Here is a 26,476-nt window from a genome sequence, read left to right as displayed (position 1 = left end):
GGCACACACCTGTCTATATAAGGTCCTACAGTTACCAGTGCATGTCAGAGCACAAACCAAGTCATGAAGTTCAAGGAATTGTCTGTAGATCTCCGAGACAGGATTGTATCAAGGCACAGATCTGGGGAAGGGTACAGAAAAATTTCTGCAGCATTGAAGGTCCCAATGAGCACAGTTCATCCGTAAATTGAAGAAGTTTGGAGCCACCAGGCCTCTTCTTAGAGCAGGCCTCCCTGCCAAACTGAGCGATCAGGGGAGAAGGGCCTTAGTCAGGGAGGTGATCAAGAACCCAATGGTCACTCTGACAGAGCTTCAGAGTTTCTCTGTGTAGAGAGGAGAACCTTCCAGAAGAACAACCATAACTGCAGCTCTCCACCAATCAGGCCTGTATGGTAGAGTGGTCAGATGGAAGCCACTCCTCAGTAAAAGGCACATGACAGCCAGGGGCGGACTGACAACTCATGGGGCCCCCGGGCAATAGGAGATTATGGGGCCCCCAGGCAATCAGAGATTATGGGGCCACACAGTATACACACACAGTACACAATCACACAGTATACACATACATGCACACACAGTATACACAGACATGTTTCTATTGGCTGAGGAGGTACTGGAGGAGTGGGGCAGCTATAATCTTGGGATTCTTAGACCAAAAGGATGTCGGTAAGGGACATTTCAGAGACAGATGTAAAAAAAACGCAGATTTTTACATACTGTCCCTGGTTTTACTGAGGCTGGTAACCCTGATGGGGCCCCCTAGTGGCTCGGGGCCCTTGGGCAATGCCCGAGTGGCTCAATGGTCAGTCCGCTCATGATAACAGTCCACCTGGAGTTTGCCAAAAGGCACCTGAAGGATTCTCAGACAATGAGAAACAAAATTCTCTGGTCTGATGAAACAAAGATTGAACTCTTTGGCCTGAATTGTAAGCATCATGTCTGGAGGAAAAAAGGCACCGCTCATCACCTGGCCAATACCATCCCTACAGTGAAGCATGGTGGTGGCAGCATCTGCTGTGGGGATGTTTTTCAGTGGCAGGAACTCAGAGACTAGTCAGGATTGAGGGACAGACGAATGCAGCAATGTACAGAGACATTCTTAAAGAAAACCTGCTCCAGAGTGCTCTGGACCTCAGACTGGGGAGAAGGTTCAATTTCCAACAGGACAACGACCCTAAGCACACAGCCAAGATAACAAAGGAGTGGCTACAGGACAACTCTGTGAATGTCCTTGAGTGGCCCAGCCAGAGCCCAGACTTGAACCCGACTGAACATCTCTGGAGCAATCTGTAAATGGCTGTGCACCGATGCTCCCCATCAATCTGATGGAACTTGAGAGATCCTGCAATGAAGAATGGGAGATACTGCCCAAAAATAGGTGTGTCAATCTTGTAGCATAATACTTAAAAAGACTTGAGGCTGTAATTGGTGCCAAAGGTCCTTCAACAAAGTATTGAGCAAAGGCTGTGAATACCTATGTACATGTGATTTTTTTAAACAAACTTTTTTCACGTCGTCATTATGTGGTATTGTTTGTAGAATTTTGACTAAAATAAGGAATTTAAGTCTGTAACGTAACAAAATGTGAATACTTTCTGGATGCACTGAATCCCAGCTGCAGATATGGCGCAGCTCCCTCTGCCTTGAAGTCTCGCTCTTCCTGCTGCAATATTTTTACTGCTTCTGCCTCACCCAACCTAATGAGGAATTATAAAAAAAATCAAGGAGAGTGCTGCCACCATTGGACACAGGAGTTCAGCAGACCTGGAAACTCATTGATAGTGGTTTAACTCTTATGCCACGTACACACGACCCGACTTTCTAGCAGACTAGGTCCGACGGTCTTCCCGATGGGCTTCCCGACGGACTTCCGGCGGACTTTCCGAACGAACGGACTTGCCTACACACAACCGGACTTTCCGGCAGACTAAGCCCGCCGGTCTTCCTGACGGACTTTCGACGGAGTTACGGCGGACTTCCGAATGAATTGAAAGGAAGTCAATCTCGCCGCTTTTATTGGTGAGATTGACACCTTGCGAGCCCCGTCGTGGAGTATACCAGGCCCTCAGGTCTGGTATGGTTTTTAAGGGTAACCCCCAAGCCGAAAAAAAAGGTGTGGGGGTCCCCCCAAAATCCATACCAGACCCTTATCCGAGCACGCAGCCTGCCCGGTCAGAAAAGGTGGTGGGGACGAGCGAGCGCCCCCCCTCCTGAACCGTACCAGGCCGCATGCCCTCAACATGGGGAAGGGGGGTGCCCTGCGGCCCCCCACCCCAAAGCACCTTGTCCCCATGTTGATAAGGACAAGGGCCTCTTCCCGACAACCCTGGCCGGGTTGTCAGGAAGAGCGGCCCTCTTCCGACTTCTCTGCTCTCTCCAGCCTCTTCTCCCAGTGTCTGGTTCTTCTCCCGCTCTCCGGCCTCTTCTCCACTCTCCGGTTCTTCTCCCACTCTCCGGTTCTTCTGCCGGGCTCCTCCGCTGCTCTCTTGCTAGCGGTGGCCCGGTCTTCTCCCCGTCTTCTTCCCTCTTCTCTTCTTCCGATGTTGACACGACGCTCTCTCCCACTGTAATGCTGTGTTCGAGGTGCGCAATGACTTATATAGGCATGGGGCATGGTCACCGGGTGGTGACCCCGCCCCTTATGACGGCACAGTCCCAGCATGCCCCGGGACTATGACATCATAAGGGGCGGGGTCACCGGGTGACATCACCCGGTGACCACGCCCCATGCCTATATAAGTGGTTGCACACCTCGAACACAGCATTACAGCGGGAGAGAGCATTGTGTCAACATCGGAAGAAGATAAGAGGGAAGAAGACGGCAGAGAAGACCGGGTCACCACTAGCAAGAGAGCGGCAAAAGAGCAGATGATAGCGGAGGAGCCTGGCAGAAGAACCGGAGAGTGAAGAGGCTGGAGAGCGGGAGAAGAACCGGACACCGGGAGAAGAGGCTGGAGAGAGCAGAGAAGTCAGAAGAGACCCCCCGAAGTCGGAAGAAGAAACCCGGAGCTGCCTAATAAACTACTTTAAAAACCTGTGTAGTGTTTTTTTTATTGACACTTTTTTCCCCAGGTGAATGGGTAGGGGTACGATGTACCCCACACTCATCCACATAGGGCGGGGGGGCCGGGATCTGGGAGCGCCCTTATGAAAGGGGGCTCCTGGATTCCGATGAGCCCCCCGCCCGCAGAACCCGACAACCAACGGCCAGGGTTGTCGGGAAGAGGCCCTTGTCCTCATCAACAGGGGGACAAGGTGCTTTGGGGTGGGGGGCTGCAGGGTGCCAAGTTATGGGGATAAGGAGAGGGGAGCTGTTCTGCAATAATAACCAGAAGCAAGCAGTCTTGGGTGATTCCCCTATAGATTCACTACAGTGAGTGTTGTCACCCTAGGATGGTGTTACTGGCAGGATCACCAGGTGAAAATAGAGGAAAAAAACAAGAAAAAAAACAAAACTAAGAACTGGTAAGTTTCAATACATTATTTTTTTTCTTAGATTTAAATACACTTGAAACATTTAAAAATCCTGTAATACGTTGTACATGTTTTTGGTGGATTGACCCTTATGCCCATTTCACATGGGATTCAGCTTGTGTAGGAACAGTGTGAACAGCAAGCTTCTACAATGCATTTGCAGAGCTTTCAGTAAGCTTTTACAGTACCATACAGCTTCAGTTTGAGAAGGTTGAACACAGATCCTAGTGTGAGTGCTGACTGTCAATTTAAAAAGGCTGCTAAGCAGGATTCAGCACTAATTGAAGCTTGTTGAAATCCTGAAGCCTGATAGCAGCTTGTTTAAATGGACAGGGAATACAAGGAAGAGGTAGAAAAAAAAAACCTGCAGGGAAATTAAGTAATGTTTAAAGTGGTATATCCCTAAAGAAAAAATAAAAAAATTCTTCTGTCCCTTTAAGGCATAATATTAAGCATAGTGTTTCTGTAGTGTCACTTGTCCCATTCTATGTTGTACAATACCTAGTTGATCCTGCCTGTTCCTATCATCCCCTGTTTAAACTAACCACGTTTATCATGGCTGCTGACCCCATTAAACAATGGTCAGTGTACATGCCTCCATCATCCTGCTCTCTCCTCAGTAGGGATGAGCTTCGTGTTCGAGTCGAACCCATGTTCGACTCGAACATCGGCTGTTCGATCGTTCGCCGAATTGCGAACGTTATGGGCCGTTCGCGCTAAATTCGTGTGGCGCGTCACGGCCCATAATTCACTGCGGCATCGCAGTGCATTGCTGGCTGATGATTGGCCAAGCATGCACTATGACCCGCATGCTTGGCCAATCACAGCGCCGTCAGTAGAGAGAGCTGTAATTGGCCAAAGCCAGGGTGGCTTTGGCCAATTATGGCTCAGGGGATTTAGTACACACCCCACACTATATAAGGCCGCCTGCACGGCGGCCCTGTGTAGTGTGTGTTCCGGTGTGCTGAGAGATAGAGAGAGAGAGAGACAGTGTCATTTGATTTGAGTTAGATAGATTAGGCAGAACAGTCAGTCAGTTAGCTGCACTTACAGTGTATTGTGTATATATATGCATCCCAGGTGTTGCATATATATATACACTGTATTCAGTTTAGCTAGATCCGTTCCTGTTATCTTCTATCTAGACTATTTACATTTAATGCAGTGCGTCCTGCTCACAGTGTTCAGCTAGATCCGTTCCTGCTATTTACATTTAGTGCAGTGCGTCCTGCTCACAGTGTTCAGCTAGATCCGTTCCTGTTATCTTCTAGACTATTTACATTTAGTGCAGTGCGTCCTGCTCACAGTGTTCAGCTAGATCCGTTCCTGCAATTTACATTTAGTGCAGTGCGTCCTGCTCACAGTGTTCAGCTAGATCCGTTCCTGCTATTTACATTTAGTGCAGTGCGTCCTGTTCACAGTGTTCAGCTAGATCCGTTCCTGCTATTTACATTTAGTGCAGTGCGTCCTGCTCACAGTGTTCAGCTAGATCCGTTCCTGCTATTTACATTTAGTGCAGTGCGTCCTGCTCACAGTGTTCAGCTAGATCCGTTCCTGCTATTTACATTTAGTGCAGTGCGTCCTGCTCACAGTGTTCAGCTAGATCCGTTCCTGCTATTTACATTTAGTGCAGTGCGTCCTGCTCACAGTGTTCAGCTAGATCCGTTCCTGCTATTTACATTTAGTGCAGTGCGTCCTGCTCACAGTGTTCAGCTAGATCCGTTCCTGCTATTTACATTTAGTGCAGTGCGTCCTGCGCACAGTGTTCAGCTAGAGCCGTTCCTGCTATTTACATTTAGTGCAGTGCGTCCTGCTCACAGTGTTCAGCTAGATCCGTTCCTGTTATCTTCTAGACTATTTACATTTAGTGCAGTGCGTCCTGCTCACAGTGTTCAGCTAGATCCGTTCCTGCTATTTACATTTAGTGCAGTGCGTCCTGCTCACAGTGTTCAGCTAGATCCGTTCCTGTTATCTTCTAGACTATTTACATTTAGTGCAGTGCGTCCTGCTCACAGTGTTCAGCTAGATCCGTTCCTGTTATCTTCTAGACTATTTACATTTAGTGCAGTGCGTCCTGCTCACAGTGTTCAGCTAGATCCGTTCCTGCTATTTACATTTAGTGCAGTGCGTCCTGCTCACAGTGTTCAGCTAGATCCGTTCCTGTTATCTTCTAGACTATTTACATTTAGTGCAGTGCGTCCTGCTCACAGTGTTCAGCTAGATCCGTTCCTGTTATCTTCTAGACTATTTACATTTAGTGCAGTGCGTCCTGCTCACAGTGTTCAGCTAGATCCGTTCCTGTTATCTTCTAGACTATTTACATTTAGTGCAGTGCGTCCTGCTCACAGTGTTCAGCTAGATCCGTTCCTGTTAAATTCCTACTGACAGGCAGGCTTGTCTGGTTACAGTATATAAAGCTACCTGAAGAAAATTACAGGTGTTCTATTTGATCCTATTAGTACCACGGTCAGGCAGCTAGACTATTTACATTTAGTACAGTGCGTCCTGCTCACAGTGTTCAGCTAGATCCGTTCCTGTTATCTTCCTACTGACAGGCAGGCTTGTCTGGTTACAGTATATAAAGCTACCTGAAGAAAATTACAGGTGTTCTATTTGATCCTATTAGTACCACGGTCAGGCAGCTAGACTATTTACATTTAGTACAGTGCGTCCTGCTCACAGTGTACAGCTAGATCCGTTCCTGTTATCTTCCTACTGACAGGCAGGCTTGTCTGGTTACAGTATATAAAGCTACCTGAAGAAAATTACAGGTGTTCTATTTGATCCTATTAGTACCACGGTCAGGCAGCTAGACTATTTACATTTAGTACAGTGCGTCCTGCTCACAGTGTTCAGCTAGATCCGTTCCTGTTATCTTCCTACTGACAGGCAGGCTTGTCTGGTTACAGTATATAAAGCTACCTGAAGAAAATTACAGGTGTTCTATTTGATCCTATTAGTACCACGGTCAGGCAGCTAGACTATTTACATTTAGTACAGTGCGTCCTGCTCACAGTGTACAGCTAGATCCGTTCCTGTTATCTTCCTACTGACAGGCAGGCTTGTCTGGTTACAGTATATAAAGCTACCTGAAGAAAATTACAGGTGTTCTATTTGATCCTATTAGTACCACGGTCAGGCAGCTAGACTATTTACATTTAGTACAGTGCGTCCTGCTCACAGTGTTCAGCTAGATCCGTTCCTGTTATCTTCCTACTGACAGGCAGGCTTGTCTGGTTACAGTATATAAAGCTACTTGAAGAAAATTACAGGTGTTCTATCCCAGCTTAGTGCAGCTACAGGCCATTAGTATGTCTGGAAGGCCAAGAAGGAGAGGCAGACAGTCACAAGCCAATAAGAGAGGGCAAGCAGGCTCTGTGTCTAGTGCTGGTCGTGGAGACGGTGCATCCTCATCAGCACGTGGCCATGGGACACGCTTGGCCTTTTTTTCGGCAGCTGGCCGTGTTGAGCCGCAACATGCGGAAGACTTGGTCGAGTGGATGACCAAGCCGTCCTCATCCTCCTCATCCTCTCTCACCCATGCCCAGGGTGCTTTGTCTGGCAAAGCAGCGGCCTCTTCCCTCAGCTCAATGTCATCAGTGACTCCTTCCCTAGCTCCACCATGTCCTCATGAGGATTCCCTCGAACTGTTTGACCACAGTGTTGGGTACATGCTCCAGGAGGATGCCCAGCGTTTGGAAGGCTCTGATGACGATACTGAGCTCGATGAAGGCAGTAACATGAGCGCGGACAGAGGGGGTGCCCAAGAAGGACAGCAATCTGGCAGTCATGCTCCCCCTGCTGCAGCATACTGCCAGGTTTGCTCCAGTGATGAGGAGGGAGGGGATGATGAGGTCACTGACTCAACGTGGGTGCCTGATAGGAGAGAGGAGGAGGAGGAGGAGGAGGCGGCAGCACATCACCAACGAGGCAGGATGCCCTCCAGGGGCCAGCCTAAGGGCAGCACATTGACTGCATCACACCCCAAAGCTCCACATGTGCAGGGCGCTGCAGTCTCTGCGCGTTATTCAAAAAGTTCTTTGGTGTGGGCCTTTTTTGAGACGAGTGCATCAGATCGCACCGCTGCTATTTGCAACATATGTCTCAAGCGTATCTCGCGTGGCCAAAACATCTCCCGCTTGGGTACCACATGCTTGACCAGACATATGTTGACCTGCCATGCAGTTCGTTGGCAAGCGTATCTAAAAGACCCACACCAAAGAACAAAGAGGATCTCTCCTTGCTCCTCATCAGCTGAGATTTCCAACCCCACTAGACCTTCAGTCCTCTCTGAGACCTGCAGTGAGAGGAATGAAGGTGTAGAATTAGGTGTGTCACAGCCAAGTACTTGTGGGCAATCTGCTTTTGGTACACCGACGTCAGATTGTACCAGGCAAATTTCCCTGCCCCAGCTGCTGCACCGCCGAAAGAAGTTTGCTCCCAGCCATCCACATGCCCAGCGGTTGAATGCTAGCTTGGCAAAATTGCTAGCACTTCAACTGCTGCCTTTTCAGTTGGTAGACTCTGCCCCCTTCCGTGAGTTTGTGGAATGTGCGGTTCCTCAGTGGCAGGTACCCAAACGCCACTTTTTCTCACGGAAGGCGATTCCGGCTCTCTACCGGCATGTGGAAGGCAATGTCCATGCCTCGCTGGACAGGGCGGTCAGCGGTAAGGTGCATATTACCGCTGACTCATGGTCCAGCAGGCATGGACAGGGATGTTACCTAAGTTTCACGGCGCATTGGGTGACTCTGCTGGCAGCTGGGAAGGATGCAGGACAAGGTGCAGTAGTGTTGGAGGTTGTTCCGCCACCACGCCTCCAAAATGCTGATTGTGACACACCTCTCTCCTCCACCCCCTCCTCTTCTTCTTCCTCCATGGCCTCTTCCTCGGAACCAGCGGTGCTCCGTAGGCGTTCAAGGGGCTACGCAAGTACGCAGGCCAAAAGATGCCATGCGGTGCTTGAGCTGGTGTGCTTGGGGGACAGGAGCCACACTGGGGCAGAGGTTCTGTCAGCTCTGCAGGGGCAGGTTCAGAGGTGGTTGACGCCACGCCAACTTAAGGCAGGAATGGTGGTTTGCGACAATGGCACCAACCTCCTCTCTGCCCTCCGACAGGGACAAATGACCCATGTGCCCTGTTTGGCTCACGTCCTTAACTTGGTGGTGCAGCGGTTCTTGGGCAGGTACCCGGGCTTACAGGATGTCCTGAGGCAGGCCAGGAAAGTCTGTGTGCATTTCCGCCGGTCATATAATGCCAGTGCTCGGCTGACGGACCTCCAAAAGGAGTTTAACCTGCCCAAGAACCGCCTAATCTGTGACATGCCCACCAGGTGGAACTCAACGTTGGCCATGCTGCAGCGGCTGCACACGCAGCAGAGGGCCATCAATGAGTACCTGTGCGACTATGGCACCAGGACAGGGTCAGGGGAGCTTGGTTTTTTTCCCCATGCCAGTGGACCATGATCAGGGATGCATGCACTGTCCTGTCACCATTCGAGGAGGCCACGAGGATGGTGAGCAGTGACAGTGCATGCATCAGTGACACTGTCCCCCTTGTCCACCTGTTGGAGCACACGCTGCGTGGAATAATGGACAGGGCACTTGAGGCAGAACAGAGGCAGGAAGAGGAGGACTTCCTTAGCTCTCAAGGCCCCCTTTATCCAGACAGTGTTCCTGCGTGCCCGCCGATCACACAGGAAGAGGACGAGGAGGAAGAGGAGGAGGAGGAAGATTGTGTCAGTATGGAGGTGGAGCCTGGCACTCAGCATCAGCAGCAGTCTTTAAGGGATCAGTCCCAAGAAACACATGGACTTGTACGTGGCTGGGAGGAGGTGGCTGTGGACCATGTCGTTCTTAGTGACCCAGAGGACTCCGGACCGAATGCCTCAGCAAACCTACGCTGCATGGCCTCCCTGATCCTGCAAAGCCTGCGTAAGGATCCTCGTATTCGTGGTATCAAGGAGAAGGACCAATACTGGCTGGCAACCCTCCTTGATCCACGTTACAAGGGTAAGGTTGCGGACCTTATCTTGCCATCGCAGAGGGAGCAGAGGATGAAACATCTTCGGGAGGCCTTGCAGAAAGGTCTGTGCAACGCGTTCCCAGAGACTGGGAGGTTACAAACTCCTGTTTCTGGACAACGTGTTGCTGAGGCTTCGGTCAGTCAAAGAAGGAGCGGTGGAGAAGGTGGCCGTCTGACCGATGCGTTCAGACAATTTTTTGGTCCGCAGCCCCAAGGTATGATCGGTTCCAGCAACCATCGCCAGCGTCTGTTTTACATGGTGCAGGAATACCTAGGGGCAAGATCAGACTTGGACACCTTTCCCACCGAAAATCCTCTGGGTTACTGGGTCTTGAGGATGGATCACTGGCCAGAGCTTGCACAGTATGCAATTGAGCTACTGGCCTGTCCTGCATCCAGCGTTCTTTCGGAACGCACATTCAGTGCTGCTGGAGGCGTGGTAACCGATCACAGGGTGCGTCTGTCCACCGACTCGGTCGATCGGCTGACCTTCATAAAAATGAATGAGTCTTGGATCACCACCAGCTACCAAGCACCTGATGCTGATGTAACCGAATAATTTTTTTTGAAATCTCAGATCCCTTCAAAGACTGCCTATGCTGATGCTGAGTGACTATCCCTGAGTAATTATCCTCTTCCTCCTCAATCATCACGCTGATAGCTTGTAAGAACATTTTTGGTTCTGGGCGCCACCACCAGTGCCTAAGGCACAATTTTTCAGCCCCTGTTTAACAGGGGCGTGTAATTACAATTTTTGATGTAATACTTTGCAGCAGGGCTCGTTCCTGCATTCCAACTAGAGTGTCTGTGAGGGGTTGCAGTGTTGTGGCACCAGCACCAGTGCCTAGGGCCCAATTTTTCTGCCCCTGTCTAACAGGGGTGTGTAATTACAATTTTTGATGCAATACTTTGCAGCAGGGCTCGTTCCTGCGTTCCAACTAGAGTGTCTGTGAGGGGTTGCAGTGTTGTGGCACCAGCACCAGTGCCTAAGGCCCAATTTTTCTGCCCCTGTCTAACAGGGGCGTGTAATTACAATTTTTGATGCAATACTTTGCAGCAGGGCTCGTTCCTGCGTTCCAACTAGAGTGTCTGTGAGGGGTTGCAGTGTTGTGGCACCAGCACCAGTGCCTAAGGCCCAATTTTTCTGGCCCTGTCTAACAGGGGCGTGTAATTACAATTTTTGATGCAATACTTTGCAGCAGGGCTCGTTCCTGCGTTCCAACTAGAGTGTCTGTGAGGGGTTGCAGTGTTGTGGCACCAGCACCAGTGCCTAAGGCCCAATTTTTCTGCCCCTGTCTAACAGGGGCGTGTAATTACAATTTTTGATGCAATACTTTGCAGCAGGGCTCGTTCCTGAGTTCCAACTAGAGTGTCTGTGAGGGGTTGCAGTGTTGTGGCACCAGCACCAGTGCCTAAGGCCCAATTTTTCTGCCCCTGTCTAACAGGGGCGTGTAATTACAATTTTTGAAGCAATAATTTGCAGCAGGGCTCGTTCCTGCGTTCCAACTAGAGTGTCTGTGAGGGGTTGCAGTGTTGTGGCACCAGCACCAGTGCCTAAGGCCTAATTTTTCAGCTCCTGTTCAACAGGGGCATGTAATTACAATTCTTGATCTAATATTTCACAGCAGGGCCCTGTGAGGGCTTACAGTGTTGTGGCCACAGCAACACCTAAGGCCCAAATTTCTGCTGAGTATATAGGGCAGGACCCTACTTTCAAACATCTAACTTACAAACGACTCCTACTTGCAAACGGAAGGAGACAACAGGAAGTGAGATGAAATCTACCCCTAGGAAGGGAAATTCTCTCCTGTAAGAGTTAATATGGGAAAACAATTTCTCCTTTCCACTGATGCTTTCCAATCCTTGTTCCACAAAAAAACCCAAATTTTCAAAAAACATTTTTCATTGGGACAAAAAAGTGAGGTGAAATCTTCTGAAGAGGAGGAAAGACAGCAAAACAAATGTCACAGGGGTGATAACCCTTCCCTATGTTTTCCAAAAAGCTTAGAAAAGATTTTTTGGCTGGAGCTAAACACGTTAAAAATGTTCAAAATTACAAACAGATTCTACTTAACAACAAACCTACAGTCCCTGTCTTGTTTGCACCGCCTGTATACTGCTGTTCAGAGTATATAGGGCCTGGTGGCCCCACACCTTTCCTTATTTTAATTTGGGTGCGGGGTTCCCCTTAATATCCATACAAGACCCAAAGGGCCTGGTAATGGACTGGGGGGTACCCATGCCGTTTGTCTCACTGATTTTCATCCATATTGCCATGACCCGACATGACATTAAACCCGCAAGCAGTTTTAAATGAGATTTTTTCCTTTAAAAATGACATTTGGTGCAGGGACTGTTCTAAACATGGGAAACACGCGTCACTTTACAGGCATACTATAGACACCCCCCAGGTACGATATTTAAAGGAATATTTCACTTTTTTTTTTTTACTTTAAGCATCATTAAAATCACTGCTCCCGAAAAAACGGCCGTTTTTAAAAGTTTTTTTTGCATTGATACATGTCCCCTGGGGTAGGACCCGGGTCCCCAAACCCTTTTTAGGACAATACCATGCAAATTAGCCTTTAAAATGAGCACTTTTGATTTCGAACGTTCGAGTCCCATAGACGTCAATGGGGTTCTAACGTTCGTGCGAACTTTCGGTCCGTTCGCGGGTTCTGGTGCGAACCGAACCGGGGGGTGTTCGGCTCATCCCTACTCCTCAGTGTCTCTGCATCTCCCCTCCCTCTCTCCCTTCCATAGTCTGTGTGTGAGCCGATCTCCTCCCCGCCCCTCCCCTCTCTCATGCCTGTGGAATTTCATTCCCTGCAGCTTCAGTGCTTGTAAAGTAAAGAGACATGTAGTAATTACTTTGATCCTCTCTGTTTTAAGGTCCCTGTTCAGTACAGCGTGTGTGTTTTCCTACAATTATAATGATAAATACCTCTTTGCAGAGCCTTGCTGTGCAGCCATGTGACCTCCCTCTGCCAGTTTGCATTCAGAGAGGAATCTCAGCCCCTCCCACTGTTCTCACTTACTCGGAAAGGAAAGCAAAGAGAGGTCACATGACAGCACAGCAGGGCTCTGCAAAGAAGGTATTTAGCATTATCATTTTAGGAAAACAAATACACTGTACTGAACATGGACCTAAAACAGAGAGAATCAATAAAACAGAGAGTAAATACTGTATTTATTGGCGTATAACACTCACTTTTTCACCATGAAAATCGGGTGCAAATAGTGCATGCGTGTTTTACGCCAATACTTCAGTTTTAGCTGCCTCGGAGGGGACAGGGAGGGGGGGCAGGACGAGCACCGTCAGATTACATACAGTGAGAATCTCCTGTTTACTTGGCGGCCTCTGTAATAGGAACTCCCGTCTCCTGGGCTGCCATTGGACCACTGTTCTGTCTATCATAGGAGATTCTCACTGTATGTAATCTGTCTGCGCTCGTCCCGCCCCCCTCCCTGTCCCCTCTGGGCTGCAGATGGGCATCGATCAGGCCGCACTGATGGCAATGGTGAGACTGCATTGATGGCACTTGTGAGGCTGCAGATGGGCATTGATCAGGCTGCATTGATGGCTATGGTGAGGCTGCAGATGGGCACTGACCCTTATTTTACTTCAAAGTTCCTTATTTAAAATGTAAGTTTTTTTCCTGAAACTTCGCTCTTAAAATGAATGTGCGTGTTATATGCCTGTGCGTGTTATACGCCGATAAATACGGTAATACATATGTCTTTACATTCACTTTAAGTTCAACTAGGCCTCCAGAGCCAATAAATACCCAGGGATTCTAATTTTCCCTAATCTAAAAGATGCCTTCAATTTAAACTTCCCACCCCTTCACCACAAAGTTCAGACCCTGCTTGTGTGGTGGCAATCAGGGATATTCTACTGGTTTGGCTGCTGCAGTATTATTAAGATAGTGATACTTTATAAATTCCTATGTTCCTCGAAGCCCTGGTAGTCTACATCCCCATCAGCTTCATGAAGCACGTCAACAGAATTTAAACTAAACTTGTCTGGGCTGTCAGCTTCAACTTTTCTCTCCTCTGTGTACCAAAACTACATGGAGGTATCGCCCTTCCAGATATTATCAAATATCTGATAGCCTTTCATTCAATACAACTGCATAACTGGCGCAATCACACAGACCATAAACAATGGGTGTCACTGGAATAGGCCAACTCTATCTAGGTTCCTGTGGTGTCCCCTTCAATCCTGAAAGTTTATGCCATGATAGGTCCAAACGTGAGGATGTGCCATTGTCTGTAAGAACTCTGAATTATCCCGATCAACTCATCCCGATCATTGGCAACCCTAACTTTCCTCTGGGTTTAAGAGATGGCCCTTTTCATTCTCTGATATCCCAGGGCAGATTTCCAGGGTGCCATTTTATACTCTCTGGTCAATGGCCATCCGTGAGTGGTTTGTCTGCTCCTGGCAGTGCTTTTGGCCTAACTCTCTGGGAAGTATTGAAACAATTATGATCTTCTCTCCCTCCCTGAGATCTTTCTTGCGCCCAATAACTTCATTTGAGCAGCTATGTGTTGACTCCAATCTCAACCAACACTCTTTGTCCATCTTGTATCACTTTCTTTCCTCTCCATGACATAAATATAGAGTACCCTTCCTGTGATGCTAGGAAGCAGACTTACAACAATTCTTTACTTAGAAACAGTTCAGGAAATACTGCACTTCTCCCTTAAATTTTCAATCTATTCCAAATATCAGGAAAACAATAATAAAATTGCTGCCCTTTTGTAGAAGCGTCAGGACCATTTCTTAAAAGTACACAGATTATATATTCGGGGGGGACCCATCCCTTTTTCTCTTGCATAACTCCCACATTTCTGCAAGAAGCTATTGGAGGTCGATCCTCTGCCACCTCTTTAATGCAGCTAAAGTCTGCATCCCCTCAAAGTAAAGGTATGGTACTAGATTGCAAATCTTGATATGGAGATTTCTTTCCCATGGATTACTGTCATAAATGTGCCTGTTAAACTTCCATGAATTCATTAAATGTGATTTATCATATCTTGACCCTGCCTTTGAATTTGCAAACTGTCTCAAGGACTTCTTTTGATAAATAAAAAATCTGCAAGAAAAAAAAAATCTTCAACAAACTACAGATTTCTCCACAAATTTCCCTAATATAGGCATCAATGTCAATGGAAAGAGCAGAGGAAAGAAAATGCAGCTGTGCTCATTTTATCAGGGATATAAACTAAGCAAAAATATAAACATTCAATTCAAGGGCAACCGCTCTGGTAGACATTCCTGCAGTCTGCATGCCAATTGCACGCTCCCTCAAAACTTGCGACATCTGTTGCATTGTGCTGTGTGATAAAACTGCACATTTTATAGTGGCCTTTTATTGTGGCAAGCCTAAGGCACACCTGTGCAATAATCATGCTGTCTAATCAGCAGAAGTGCTCACTAACACAGATTTAGACAGATTTGTGAACAGTATTTAAGAGAAATAGGCCTTTTGTGTACCTAGAAAAAGTTGTAGATCTTGGAGTTCAGCTCATGATAAATAGGGGCAAACACAAAAGTGTTGCATTTATAATTTTGCTCAGTGTAGATAGCAATATGGGCAGGTTCTACCCTGCTCTGATCGTAAGAGTGGCTAACAAGCATAATTTACAGAATTCCAATCCAGACGAAAGTTGCCAGAATGGGACACTCATCTTAAGGGTGATATAGAGCGATGTAAGGGCATTAACCCATGTGTCTTTGAAAACTTTGAAAAAAATATATTGTCTGACATTGCTGGTCACCAGCTAAGCATTCTTACCTTTTTTGAAGTGCAAGTCCATACCCTTCCATAATGGTACCCTCCGCATTTCTCAGAATAATAGGCTCCCCCACAGCCAGGCAGATCTGTGGCATTGCTTTACTCAGGATCATGCCAGCCTAGTAGAAAGACATTAAATCTGTGAAAAGCACCAGAAAATGAAACATTCTGTCCTAATAAAGAGGTCATCATAGCTGAATAATCAAACCTATTAGAAGCTAAATACTATCCACAACTTAGTGGCCGATCCCTGTTTCCCGGCAGTGATCCTTTTTACAACCGCGGCAGAATTTTATGGTTCATCGCGCTGCAGAGAAGACCTCTGGTATTTCCACCCTGCTCTATCCTAGATGCGTCTCGCAGGGTAATGATGCAGGTTCTATAACGTGTCACTTGCTGTACTCCTAACACCTCATTTTCCTTCCAACACGTACGTGCTGACAAAAGACCGCTGAACCGAAAAGATTACAGAAACGCTGCCGCCTTGAAGATAATTAAGAAAAATTATACATATGTTCCCAGTGAGACTTGCCTGTAAAGTTGTTACAAAGGTTAAGAGGATTTGACACCAAGGGTAGGTCACTTATCCCGCAATGTGGCGGTTAATAATTTTAATATTACATAATGCATGTACTGCAGCAGTTGGCATGCAAAATGTAAAATAATAACTATGATTTACTTTCCTGGGAACAACAAGGGCAAAAGGGGAAAAGTGAACTGAGCTAAATGTGATAAAAGTTTTGTAAAAAGAAAAAGGTTATGGCTGAGATTTCACAGGTTTGCTCCAGTAAGGGCTATTTGTATCTAAAATTACATCACACCGGAAAAGTAAATTAATAATAAATGATTAAAATAAATAAATAAATAAATAAATAAATAAATAAATCTTTTTCAAGATTGAGTTTTATTTGTGTTTAAGCATGTGTGAAATATTTTATCTGGCACAAGAGGACTAATAATGTTCAGTTATTCTTTTTAATTCACGTGTCCCCACCACACCACAGCTAAACCTCTGAGGGGGACCAGACCTTAGTTTTTGTTGTTAGTTTGGCGCGTTTTACTTCTACAGTATATTGATTTCAAATTACTTTGTGCCTGTTTATTTATGTTGCACATTTTTGGGACAACATATTTCTGTCCTTATTGTACCTTCTGAGGCAGCAAGTTGGGCATGGAGTATATGATCAGTGGCAAAGCATGCCCAATGGCATCCCTAGGGGGGGACGAGAGGGGGCCCCGACCCCAACATTATGCTGTGCCCCACCATGTGCCCCCCCCAATTAAAAAAAAAATATATATATTTTTACAAAAAGGCAATGTCTAAGAGGGAGAGCGTCCCCAGTCAGCTCCTGCGGGTGATTCCTCCCCCCTCCCTCTGCTCGCTGACACTGCATAATGCGAGCGCTCACACAACCATGGCCACCCGATCTGCTCCTTTCCCTGCATCCTCATTGGCAGGGAGAAGAGTGAGTTGCAGGAAGGACTCCACCAGGAGTCTTAGTTACTGAAAAAACAGACTGATTTCTCCCGTCCTTAGGACAGGAGAACCAGCCTGTAAATTCCAAAAAATGCCAGACCAGCGCTGTCAACAGCAGGGGCAGGACAGCAAGAGGAGGCTGGGGAACCCCACAGTGGCAGAACACCAGGGCCCGGTGTCAAGACAACCCTTGCAACCCTGATAGTTCTCCCACTGCTTTGGACCCTTATATTTTCTTGGTATGCTGGTGACATATATCTCTTGTTTTCTGCCACCCTGGGGGGGCCCCAATACAGTAGGAAGGGAGCTCACTGCAGAACATGTGAAAGGGCCATTGTGGGATCGTAGTAAAGGGCCCCAGGATATATATAAAATTGCATTTTATAGTTACCCCCCTACTTTTGTCCCTGTCCCCCATGTGCCCCCCCCCCCCCCCCCCTAAATGTGAAAGCTGGAGATGCCACTGAGCATGCCCCCCATCATTGTCTCTAATTCACGGAGCTCTGTAGAAAACATAATTTAGAAAGACACAGTCCAAAAGCAACTACTGTCAGGACCTCTATTAGAAAACCCAGAATGTCTTGGGAATTTTAAATTATCATATTCTAAATGTAATTTAAAAAGAGACATATCACACTACTGTTTTTGCCTAGAAGCTCTGACCATTCATGGGGAAGTTTCATCCCACATTATAGCTAGAATACAATGATGCTTTTATTGTTATTGATGCCATGTTTGCAGATATAATTATTGTGCTTTATTTGGTTGTATCTTTTATTATAATTGTGGTTAAAAAGACATATTACAACAGTTTAAAAAGTTAAAAAAAAATGCTTTCCTTTTAAACAAATAAACTTGGTTGAGACAAGGATATAGGTTTAGGAGACAGCTAACTAAAGACATGCTTCCAGGCGTGCAGAACTTAAAAAAGCCCTTGTATGCCTTTGGCCACCTAAAGGCTACCAGATACCTTCAAATACCCTTAGTGCAATTAGTAAAGTTGTTGCGAGTGATAATATTTTAATTCATGACTTCGGTCACATAGCAATAGTAAAAAAGACAAATACTGATGGGAATGCTTGATTGCTATCTTACCCTTGTGATGAGCCAGACATTACAAGAAAACAGTCCCGAAACAGGTTGGTCAAGTTGTCCTTTCTTCCCCGACTGACCTGGCGCTCTGCTTATTTTCTCAAGCATTACTGATGGATGTAAAATCATTTGTTGGTCCACCTGCAGTTTAATAGTTACAAAAGAGATTAAGGAGATGTATACCCATCGTTTGCAACATGAAAAAATATTTTTGTTAAAAACAATCTGATCCTGTGCTATATTATGCAAAATCTGTCCAGAGGATTGGAATGGATTTGTTTGGTGAATAATATCATGGAGGTGGAGAAGTGCAAGGCAACATGCAAGGGCCATCATAATAGGTTTTAATGTGATATGGGCCACTTGGATTAATTATACCTCTGGTGCCTCAGCGGCTTCACATCCCACCATGTCTGTGCCTGATGTATTTTATCCCTGATGGTTTATGTACTCCCCTTGGCCCCTTTCCTTTTCTATAGGGTTGGGTGATGCTACTTTTGACACATTGATATTTTTTTATGCACTTTAAAAGGGTTAGCATAGGCTTCCTGGCCTTTCTTATTTGAGATTATATTGTCATTGTGTGATTTATGATCCAATCTGATATACTGGTTATAATTCATAAATGATTGCATGATTTCACTGGAGTGCTGACAATGTTGTTTTGTTTTTGTTTTTTTCTTTGTCCAACCTTTTTTCCCTGACTTTTTTTTTATCGGTGTTACTGCAGTGCTTCCATTTCAGCATTAGGCACATTACTGCTGCTGTTGTTTTATTTTAGGACAAAAAAAAAAAAAAGACACTCCTATGGCCACATCCGTATAAATTGTATGTCATTAAAAAAGAAAAAAAGGGGGTCAACAAGGACACCCTGAGCGGACTTTAGAGGCACAACAAACCTGAGAAAGCATAATCAAAATAACAATATAATCAATTTTATTAAGTATAAATACATACAGTACAAAGGCATTGAAAAAAGATAATAAAAATCATCTATATAGAAATATACATGATACAAGCCCAGATGTGTCTACGCGTTTCGTATAGAACTTCTTCAGGACACATTCAGGTTTCAGTTAATACACAAGAGGGTTTCACTTGTAAAGAGGTTTTCACAAGTTCAAAACCAGTAGTTCAAATTTATTCAAGTATAGATGTCAAGGTCTTAGTAGTAGATGTGGATGACCATCAACTGTTTCCATTTACAACCAATCTCGGGGTTCAGTTCCACAAGGAAAAAAGCCAATAAATAGCCAATACTAAATAGTCGCACTGTAGCAACCATAGGAGGGCACCAAGGAGCCCATAGACCGTATCTGCTCAATGGTCCATGTGGAACCATGCAAATGCACTGGGAGAGCTTAAGGTAGAATTGGATGTAAATCCCCAGGAGGATACAGAGATGTTCCTGTTGTTTTATGTTGTTAGATGTGATTCCGAGCACCATGGCTTTCATAAATAATTTGTTTTGCTGCTCAGTTTGTAGCCAATGTTATGTACTGTTTGACATACCATTTTGTGTGTGTTCAGTCATACTTATGTACGTATGGTCTGTTCTTTTATTGTTTCCTATTTGTCTGTAAAGAAATTTTCTATTCGAAAATTAAAATAAAGATTACATTGATGAAAATCTGTCCAGAGCTTGCATGTCATTTGAGTACACCCCTTACCATTTAAAGCACCTCTCTAAATGTCAAAAGCAGCTATGAAGGCCAAAAGGAAGGTGCTGGGGGCAAGAGAAGGCAGACCAGAGCATAGACATGTGATCTCTGGTATAAATTTTTAAGATAGGGTGCTCTGGACTCTTAAAGCGTTCTACAAATAATATAAAGATGTTAGGTTTTATACGGAGGTGCCTGCTACACAATCCAGGGAAAAATTTATAAGAAACGTGTTCTTTGTCCATGTAGGACAAAGCTACAAATTCATTTTAAAAGAGACTCCACAATGGTATGAGGTAGGGATGTCCCCTTTCCTTGTTAATATTTGTTCTCACACTAGAACCCCTTCTACAGTGAATATGAAACACTCCTAATGTAAAAGGCATAGTTACTGGAGGTAACAATCATAAGGTCGCAGAACATGCCAATGACCTCCTCTCTTACATTACCAGTCCTTACTATCTTCTTACTTGCTCTGTTAAAGGAGCTCTACATTTATTGATCCCTATCCTATTTGGCTTTTTATCAAACCATGCTCTACAATTACTCCATCCTAATTTGACTTTTAAATGAAAGGACAGGGCTTTACAATACCTTGACACTCAGATTCCTGTTGACCCCCCAAAAAATATTCAAATTTAACTTTTTCCCTCTCCTCCACATATCACAATCTAACATGGACAAATGGAGACACCTGACCATCTTCTGGTTTGGAAGGTGTAAAGTACTGAAAATGAATGTGATACCACAACTTCTCTATCCACTGCAGACCCTGCCATTCAGACTTTATCATTTCATTCATTTGAAAGGGGAAGCCTGCAAGAACAGGACGAGAGACCTTGCTGCTACCTAAAGTCAGAGGAAGAATAGGGAATCCAGAACCTGTTCTTTACTACAGGGTTGTCCACATGGCCAGAACCATCACCTGGTGCAGACATTAGGCCCCAACTTTGGGTTTTCCAGGAACAGGACTACTCTCCATTTCTGCTAGTGCTGGTTAAATGGGCATAGGTGAGTGCTCTCAGGGCACTGCAAAACCACCCGCTCATTGGTCCCACCTTGTGTGAAACTAGTAGATTTTTTTTTTAAACAACTTGCAGAGCTTCCCACCTCCCATGACACTCATATTAGTACATCAGGAGTTAACACTAGGCTACATGGAAAAAATCTTCAGACAATGGACAGACACAGGCCACAGGCTTCATGAGAGCAGACAAGTTTATAACCTCTGGACATTGGAAGTCTGTGACTGATCTATCTAATCACCCTGATGTCCCTCCCTACTCTGGCCCTTTTTAGGGAAATTGGAATAGGACCTTCAGCTTACCTTCTCAGACAAGCAGAAGAACATCATTTTATTCTTTGCCTATAAGGCATCAGACTGCAGCAAATACTAAGATATTAATTATAAAATTATATGGGTATAGAACAACTTACATCTTTGATAAGCTATTTCTGCTGCAGAGTGACAGAGGAACATACCGTATATACGCGAGTATATGCCAAGTTTTTCAGCACATTTTTTTGTGCTGAAAGTGCCTCCCCTCGGCTTATACTCAAGTCAAGCATTTTTCTGCAGCAAAATATGTCATTTTCCGAACCGTATCTCGGGGCCACTTGGTGCTAGGAACCCCAAATTTGGTGTGCAAACCCAGTAGAACTAGTACCTCAACATATCCAAAGCTGGGGTTCCTAGCACTAAGTGGCCCCGAGATACGGGCCCCAAAGTCAGTTCAGATATATTGTGGTGCTAGTTCCACTGGGTTTGCACACCAAAGTTGGGGTTCCTAGCACTAAGTGGCCCCGAGTTCGGTCAACTGATTGGGGCCCCAAAATTGGTCAACTGTGTCCATCTGCAGCAATGTCATTTCAGGACCCTTTGGGTCCAGAGACCCCAAATTTTGGCTGCAGCTAGGGGGCATCTAGGAACCCTTAACTACCGAGTTTGAAGTTCAGGGGACCTATGGCTGCAAATGAGCATAGTAAGGCATGCAAATGGGCACAGCGAGGCTGCAAATGGGCATTGTTAACCCTCTTTTCCACTTACAGTAGCAGCGCATTTCTCACCCTAGGCTTATACTTGAGTCAATAAGTTTTCCCAGTTTTTTGTGGTAAAATTAGGTGCCTCAGCTTATATTTGGGTCGACTGATACTCGAGTATATATATATATATATATATATATATATATATATATATATATATGTTTTGGGACTGTCCAAAATAGCTTCCATTCTGTTATCAAGCCATTACCCAGTTAATGGGTATTTCCTTAAAGTGTATGTAAACCCTCACATATACCCAGTGAAGTGAATAGCCTCAGATGATACACAGAGATAAAACAAATCTCCCCACATAAGTTTTACATGTATATCTGCTGTCTTCAGCATGCTATATTCTCTAGAAAGTGCATACTGTGTTAGAGATTTTTTTCCTCCTGTTCAGCACTGGGTGTGGATTCCTGACATACACTGTGTGACAGCTGAATGGAGGAAAGTCACACACCCCCTCTCCACATAGGCAGAGGAAGGAAGGAATGTGCAGAGCTGTGCTGTGAATAGAAAAGCTCTCTGCTAATCAATTTATAGTCCCCACCCCAGCACAAATTTCAGGCTGGTTTATCTCGGTTGTCGGAGAACTTGTCAGAAGTTATCATGCTGATAACAGAAGAACAGAGCAGAAGTAAGACACGGGACTTAGGGCTTTTGAGAGAGATAAGAAAACACTACAGATATATGTGCTTATGTCAAATTTCATAAATCAAGTTTACATCCACTTTGACTAGAATTTTACACCTCTGTCCAGGAAAAGGTATAATACATTGCTGTTGATCAACCTGTTAAATGTGGCCATGGCATGCATTCCCAGTAACTGGATGCTGTCTACACCTTCAACTTTGGTTCAGTGGGAAATCTATGGAAAATGTCACTGTGTTTCTTGGGGCCTGAACAGATGAACATATGGAAACATGGTTTTACTGGGTACAATTTCAGTATTCCACAGACTACTTACAAAACACACCTCCCCTTTTGCTTTGAACCCCCACCCCCTCCTTCCCCACCCTCTTTCTCCTTTTCTATTCCCTATCTCTGCCCCACCCCCATTTTACCCTCACTCCTTCTACCCTCACATCCTCTTTATCCATACCCTGTCTACCACCGCAGAATGTTACCCTTATTACCCATTGTTTTTTCCTTTCCCCCACCTAACTACCCCTAACAGCTTCCCTCACTTCCCCTTTTTAAACAGAAAAGTTGGCGTCCACTAAATTTTCCCCAACCCAAATATACAGTATGTGGCATTCCAGTTAGGCAACCTTTCAGAATTTCTATAAATGTAAACTTAGGTCTTTTTTTTCTGGGCACAGCAGAACACAAAATATTGTTGATTGGCGTGTATGCAGTTCTATTTTTATCATTGATGACTTTGACTATTTAGTAAGCTTTTGCTACAACCTGTCACAATTGACTTTGTATCGGTGGAACTGAACAATAAAAAAATTTCATAAAAAACAAAAGTAGCTCCACCAGCCGATTAAATTTTTTTTTTTTATTTGCTCCTCTGATCTAGGAAAACATGTAAAAGGAATTAGCTTAAGGCGGAACTAAACTCTTTCAATCAACATTTACTATTTTTAGTCATTATGCTGCTAACATAGTAAATAGATAAGAAGGTGTATTATATTTACTTCTTTTAAACTTTTTATTTACATTTCTTTAGTGCTTCCTGGTTTCTGGCATAGGCCAGAATGGTGTCACACATCCCATGAGTTTTCACATGCATTTTTAACCACTTCCGGACTGCCACACGCCGATGTACGTCCCTACTTTGAGAACGGATATCGTTGTTATGGCAGCAGCTAGCTGCCATAACCTCGGTATCCCGTGTTCAGCCGGCGGTACGGTACAAGATAAAAGTGGTCTCTGGGGCCGATTTGCCCCCTCTTCCGCCGCGATCCGGTGCCCTCCGCCACTTACCGGAGCCGTCGGCAGCAGTGGAGGCGATCTGATCCTTCCTGTGGCTGTGCATGGAGACGAGTGAGGGGAAGATGGCCCCCACCCGTCTCCATGACACTGCAGGGCGGAAGCAACATCAAAACGTCACTTCCGCCCATAGCTCTTAAAGGGCCATTTTATTTTTTTCATTTTTTTAAATAACAATTTTTTTTTTATTGCATTTTCGTGTAAATATGAGATCTGAGGTCTTTTTGACCCCAGATCTCATATTTAAGAGGTCCTGTCATGCTTTTTTTCTATTACAAGGGATGTTTACATTCCTTGTAATAGGAATAAAAATGACACTTTTTTTTTTTAAAACAGTGTAAAAATAAAAAATAAAAGGTAAAACAAATAAGAAAAAAAAAAATTTAAACACCCCCCGTCCTGCCGAGCTCGCATGCAGAAGTGAACGTATATGAAAACGGTGTTCAAACCACACATGTGAGATATCGCCGCGATCGGTAGAGCAAGAGCAATAATTCTAGCCCTAGACTTCCTCTGTAACACAAAACATGCAACTGGTGGAATTTTTTAAATGTCGCCTATGGAGATTTTTAAGGGTAAAAGTTTGTCGCCATCCCACGAGCGGGCGCAATTTTGAAGCGTAACATGTTGGGTATCAATTTACTCGGCGTAACATTACCTTTCCCAACATAAAAAAAATTGGGGGGCGTGACCGGAAGCCGACCTAGATGGACGCTTGAGTCGTCTGCTCTCTCTAAGCCCGCAGCTAAAGACTCATTTGGGGACGCTACGCTACAGCTACATGGGCAGATCCAAAGCCCCCCGATCCGCTAAAGCCCGGGGATCATCACAGCCACCACCCGGCTCGTCATCGGACCTCCGGTCCTTCTTCCCACAGACCGACGGTCCGTCAGGCAGCACAGCCAATATGGCGCCGGAGGCCTCGGCAGCCCGCTCCAGGCTCTCCACACAGCTCCCCCAGCGGGACCTGAACTCACACCGAGTCCCGGAAAGCACACCGCCAGCCCTGCAACGCATCACAGGCATCTCCTCTCCTTCGGGAACTGTGAGCTCGATTTGCCCTGGCCATCCCGGGACCTCGCCACGTGATCCCCCAGCCGCCATATTTGGCCCCCCTCCCTCCCTCTACCCTCAATGCTCGGAGGCCTTCCCGCGCCTGCTGCGGACAGCCTCAGATCCCTGCTTGCCGGGGGATGCCCCGGGATCCCCGTCATCCTCTGATATCTCAGCGGACTTTCCGGCCCTGCCGGATCCAAGATTCCCGGCCTCCAATACCTCACCTGGACCTGATGATCTCGCAGCGGCCCTCAGAACCCTCATACCTGGCTCACCCCCACCTAAAGCGCAGAGACTTTCATTTTCTCAAGCACTGAGCACCCCTAAAGAGCAGGCCGCACACCCTGCCAATTCAGGCCGAAAAGATCCAGCATCTGTCCCCCAATGTTACGCTCTGGAAGAGGCCGAGGCCCCCACACATACCCAGGGACAGCCCTGGGGAAACATATGGACTGCACCCCCACAATCCATACCTGCCATGCGAGATGAAGCTGCACTGCATTTACAACACCAGCAAGCATCTCATCAACGACCACCACAGCAAACCCCGCCACCAGTCCCCCATCACCCACTTCCTAATGAGTGGTACTCCTATTTACAGGCGATGCCCACCAAAGATGACTTTAAACAACTGATCGCAGATGTGAAATCCACCTGTTGCTCAGAAATACAGATACTACAAACAGGCCTTAAACACCTAGCTGACAGGGTGGAAATGGCCGAGGAGGAAATTCAAGAGACTAAATTAGCAGTCCACAGGACTCAACTTCAAGGAGCAGATCACCGCACCCAACTAAGGGAAATGCAGCGCCACCTTGAGGACTTGGATAATAGAGGGCGCAGAAATAATATTCGAGTGCGAGGAGTTCCAGAGACGGACAGTCCGGAGGACATCCACAACAAATTACAACACATATTTAACAATCTACTTGGGGAACCCCTGACCAATCGTATCGACATGGATAGAGCCCACAGGGCTCTCTGCCCCAAGAATCTCACCTCTAAACCAAGGGACATTATTTGCAGAATAAGCTCATACCCCTTAAAGGAGGACATTATGCGTCAATCCCGTTTAACACGCAAAGTAACCTTCCAGGATGCACACCTGCAACTATTCCCAGATCTCTCCTGGATAACCCTACAGAAGCGCAGACTCTTGCAACCTCTTCTACGTATCCTTCAAGAAGAAAATATCCCCTATCGGTGGGGATTTCCCTTTACCCTTACAGCCAAGAACCAAGGCAGATCTGCTGTTCTACGGTATCCAGAAGATCTAACCAATTTCTGTGACATTTTGGGGATTAGCCCCCTCAACTCCCGGATTGGGACTTAGTAACTGTCCCACCCCCACCGCCTACAATGTGGCAGAAGGTTCCCTCCTCTAATCGCACCCGGAAGGATGGTACCCCTCACAAGAGTTCCAAATCCAGAAATGGCTGAAATGAACTCATAATTTTTCCTTGGATCCTTAAATTCATAGATGCTTAGCCATTCTACTAGGCTGATAGATCTGTCCTGGACATTTTGTTCACTCAGTCCCCAATCTTTTGCCTCAATTTTTTCATTCCTAAATTTGCTTTTGTTTTACTTTATGGGCATGTCTCCGTCGAGGCTTGGGAGCGTAGGTGATTTTTTGCTCACCAACCCCTCCCCTAATTAAGTGATGATTGTCACAATAGTTTTGATAATATCTTGTTATATGACCAACCTAGGGCTCCCTTGCATCCACTTGACCTACTCTGCTAGAGCGGAGTTGGGCGGATCCTTGGGAAACCGTACTGACCTAGGTCCATCGACCTTCCAAGGTTAGCTGAAAACACTTTTTTGGTTCTGTCTTGTTTTGTTTAACACTAACCCTTGTTTCTTCTTTCTAGTCTCCTCTTCTCTCATTGTCTTCTCCCTGCCCC

At 45.9% G+C, this 26,476-nt stretch overlaps 1 protein-coding gene across 1 annotated transcript in view; it reads right to left on the bottom strand.

The window, feature by feature from the left end:
- Window positions 1–26,476, bottom strand: part of DCDC1 (doublecortin domain containing 1) — a 690,767-nt gene that overhangs the window by 177,262 nt on the left and 487,029 nt on the right. The window contains exons 15-16 of the mRNA XM_073604506.1: window positions 17,875–18,012; window positions 15,303–15,421 (exon numbers count right to left, since the gene is read on the bottom strand). Of these exons, the coding sequence (XP_073460607.1) occupies window positions 15,303–15,421; window positions 17,875–18,012 (257 nt within the window). The remainder of the gene's footprint in view (window positions 1–15,302; window positions 15,422–17,874; window positions 18,013–26,476) is intronic.

This window comes from Aquarana catesbeiana, linkage group LG11, assembly GCF_042186555.1.
Source record: "Aquarana catesbeiana isolate 2022-GZ linkage group LG11, ASM4218655v1, whole genome shotgun sequence".
NCBI classification, from domain to species: domain Eukaryota; kingdom Metazoa; phylum Chordata; class Amphibia; order Anura; family Ranidae; genus Aquarana; species Aquarana catesbeiana.
This window is presented reverse-complemented; position numbering and strand designations above follow the sequence as displayed.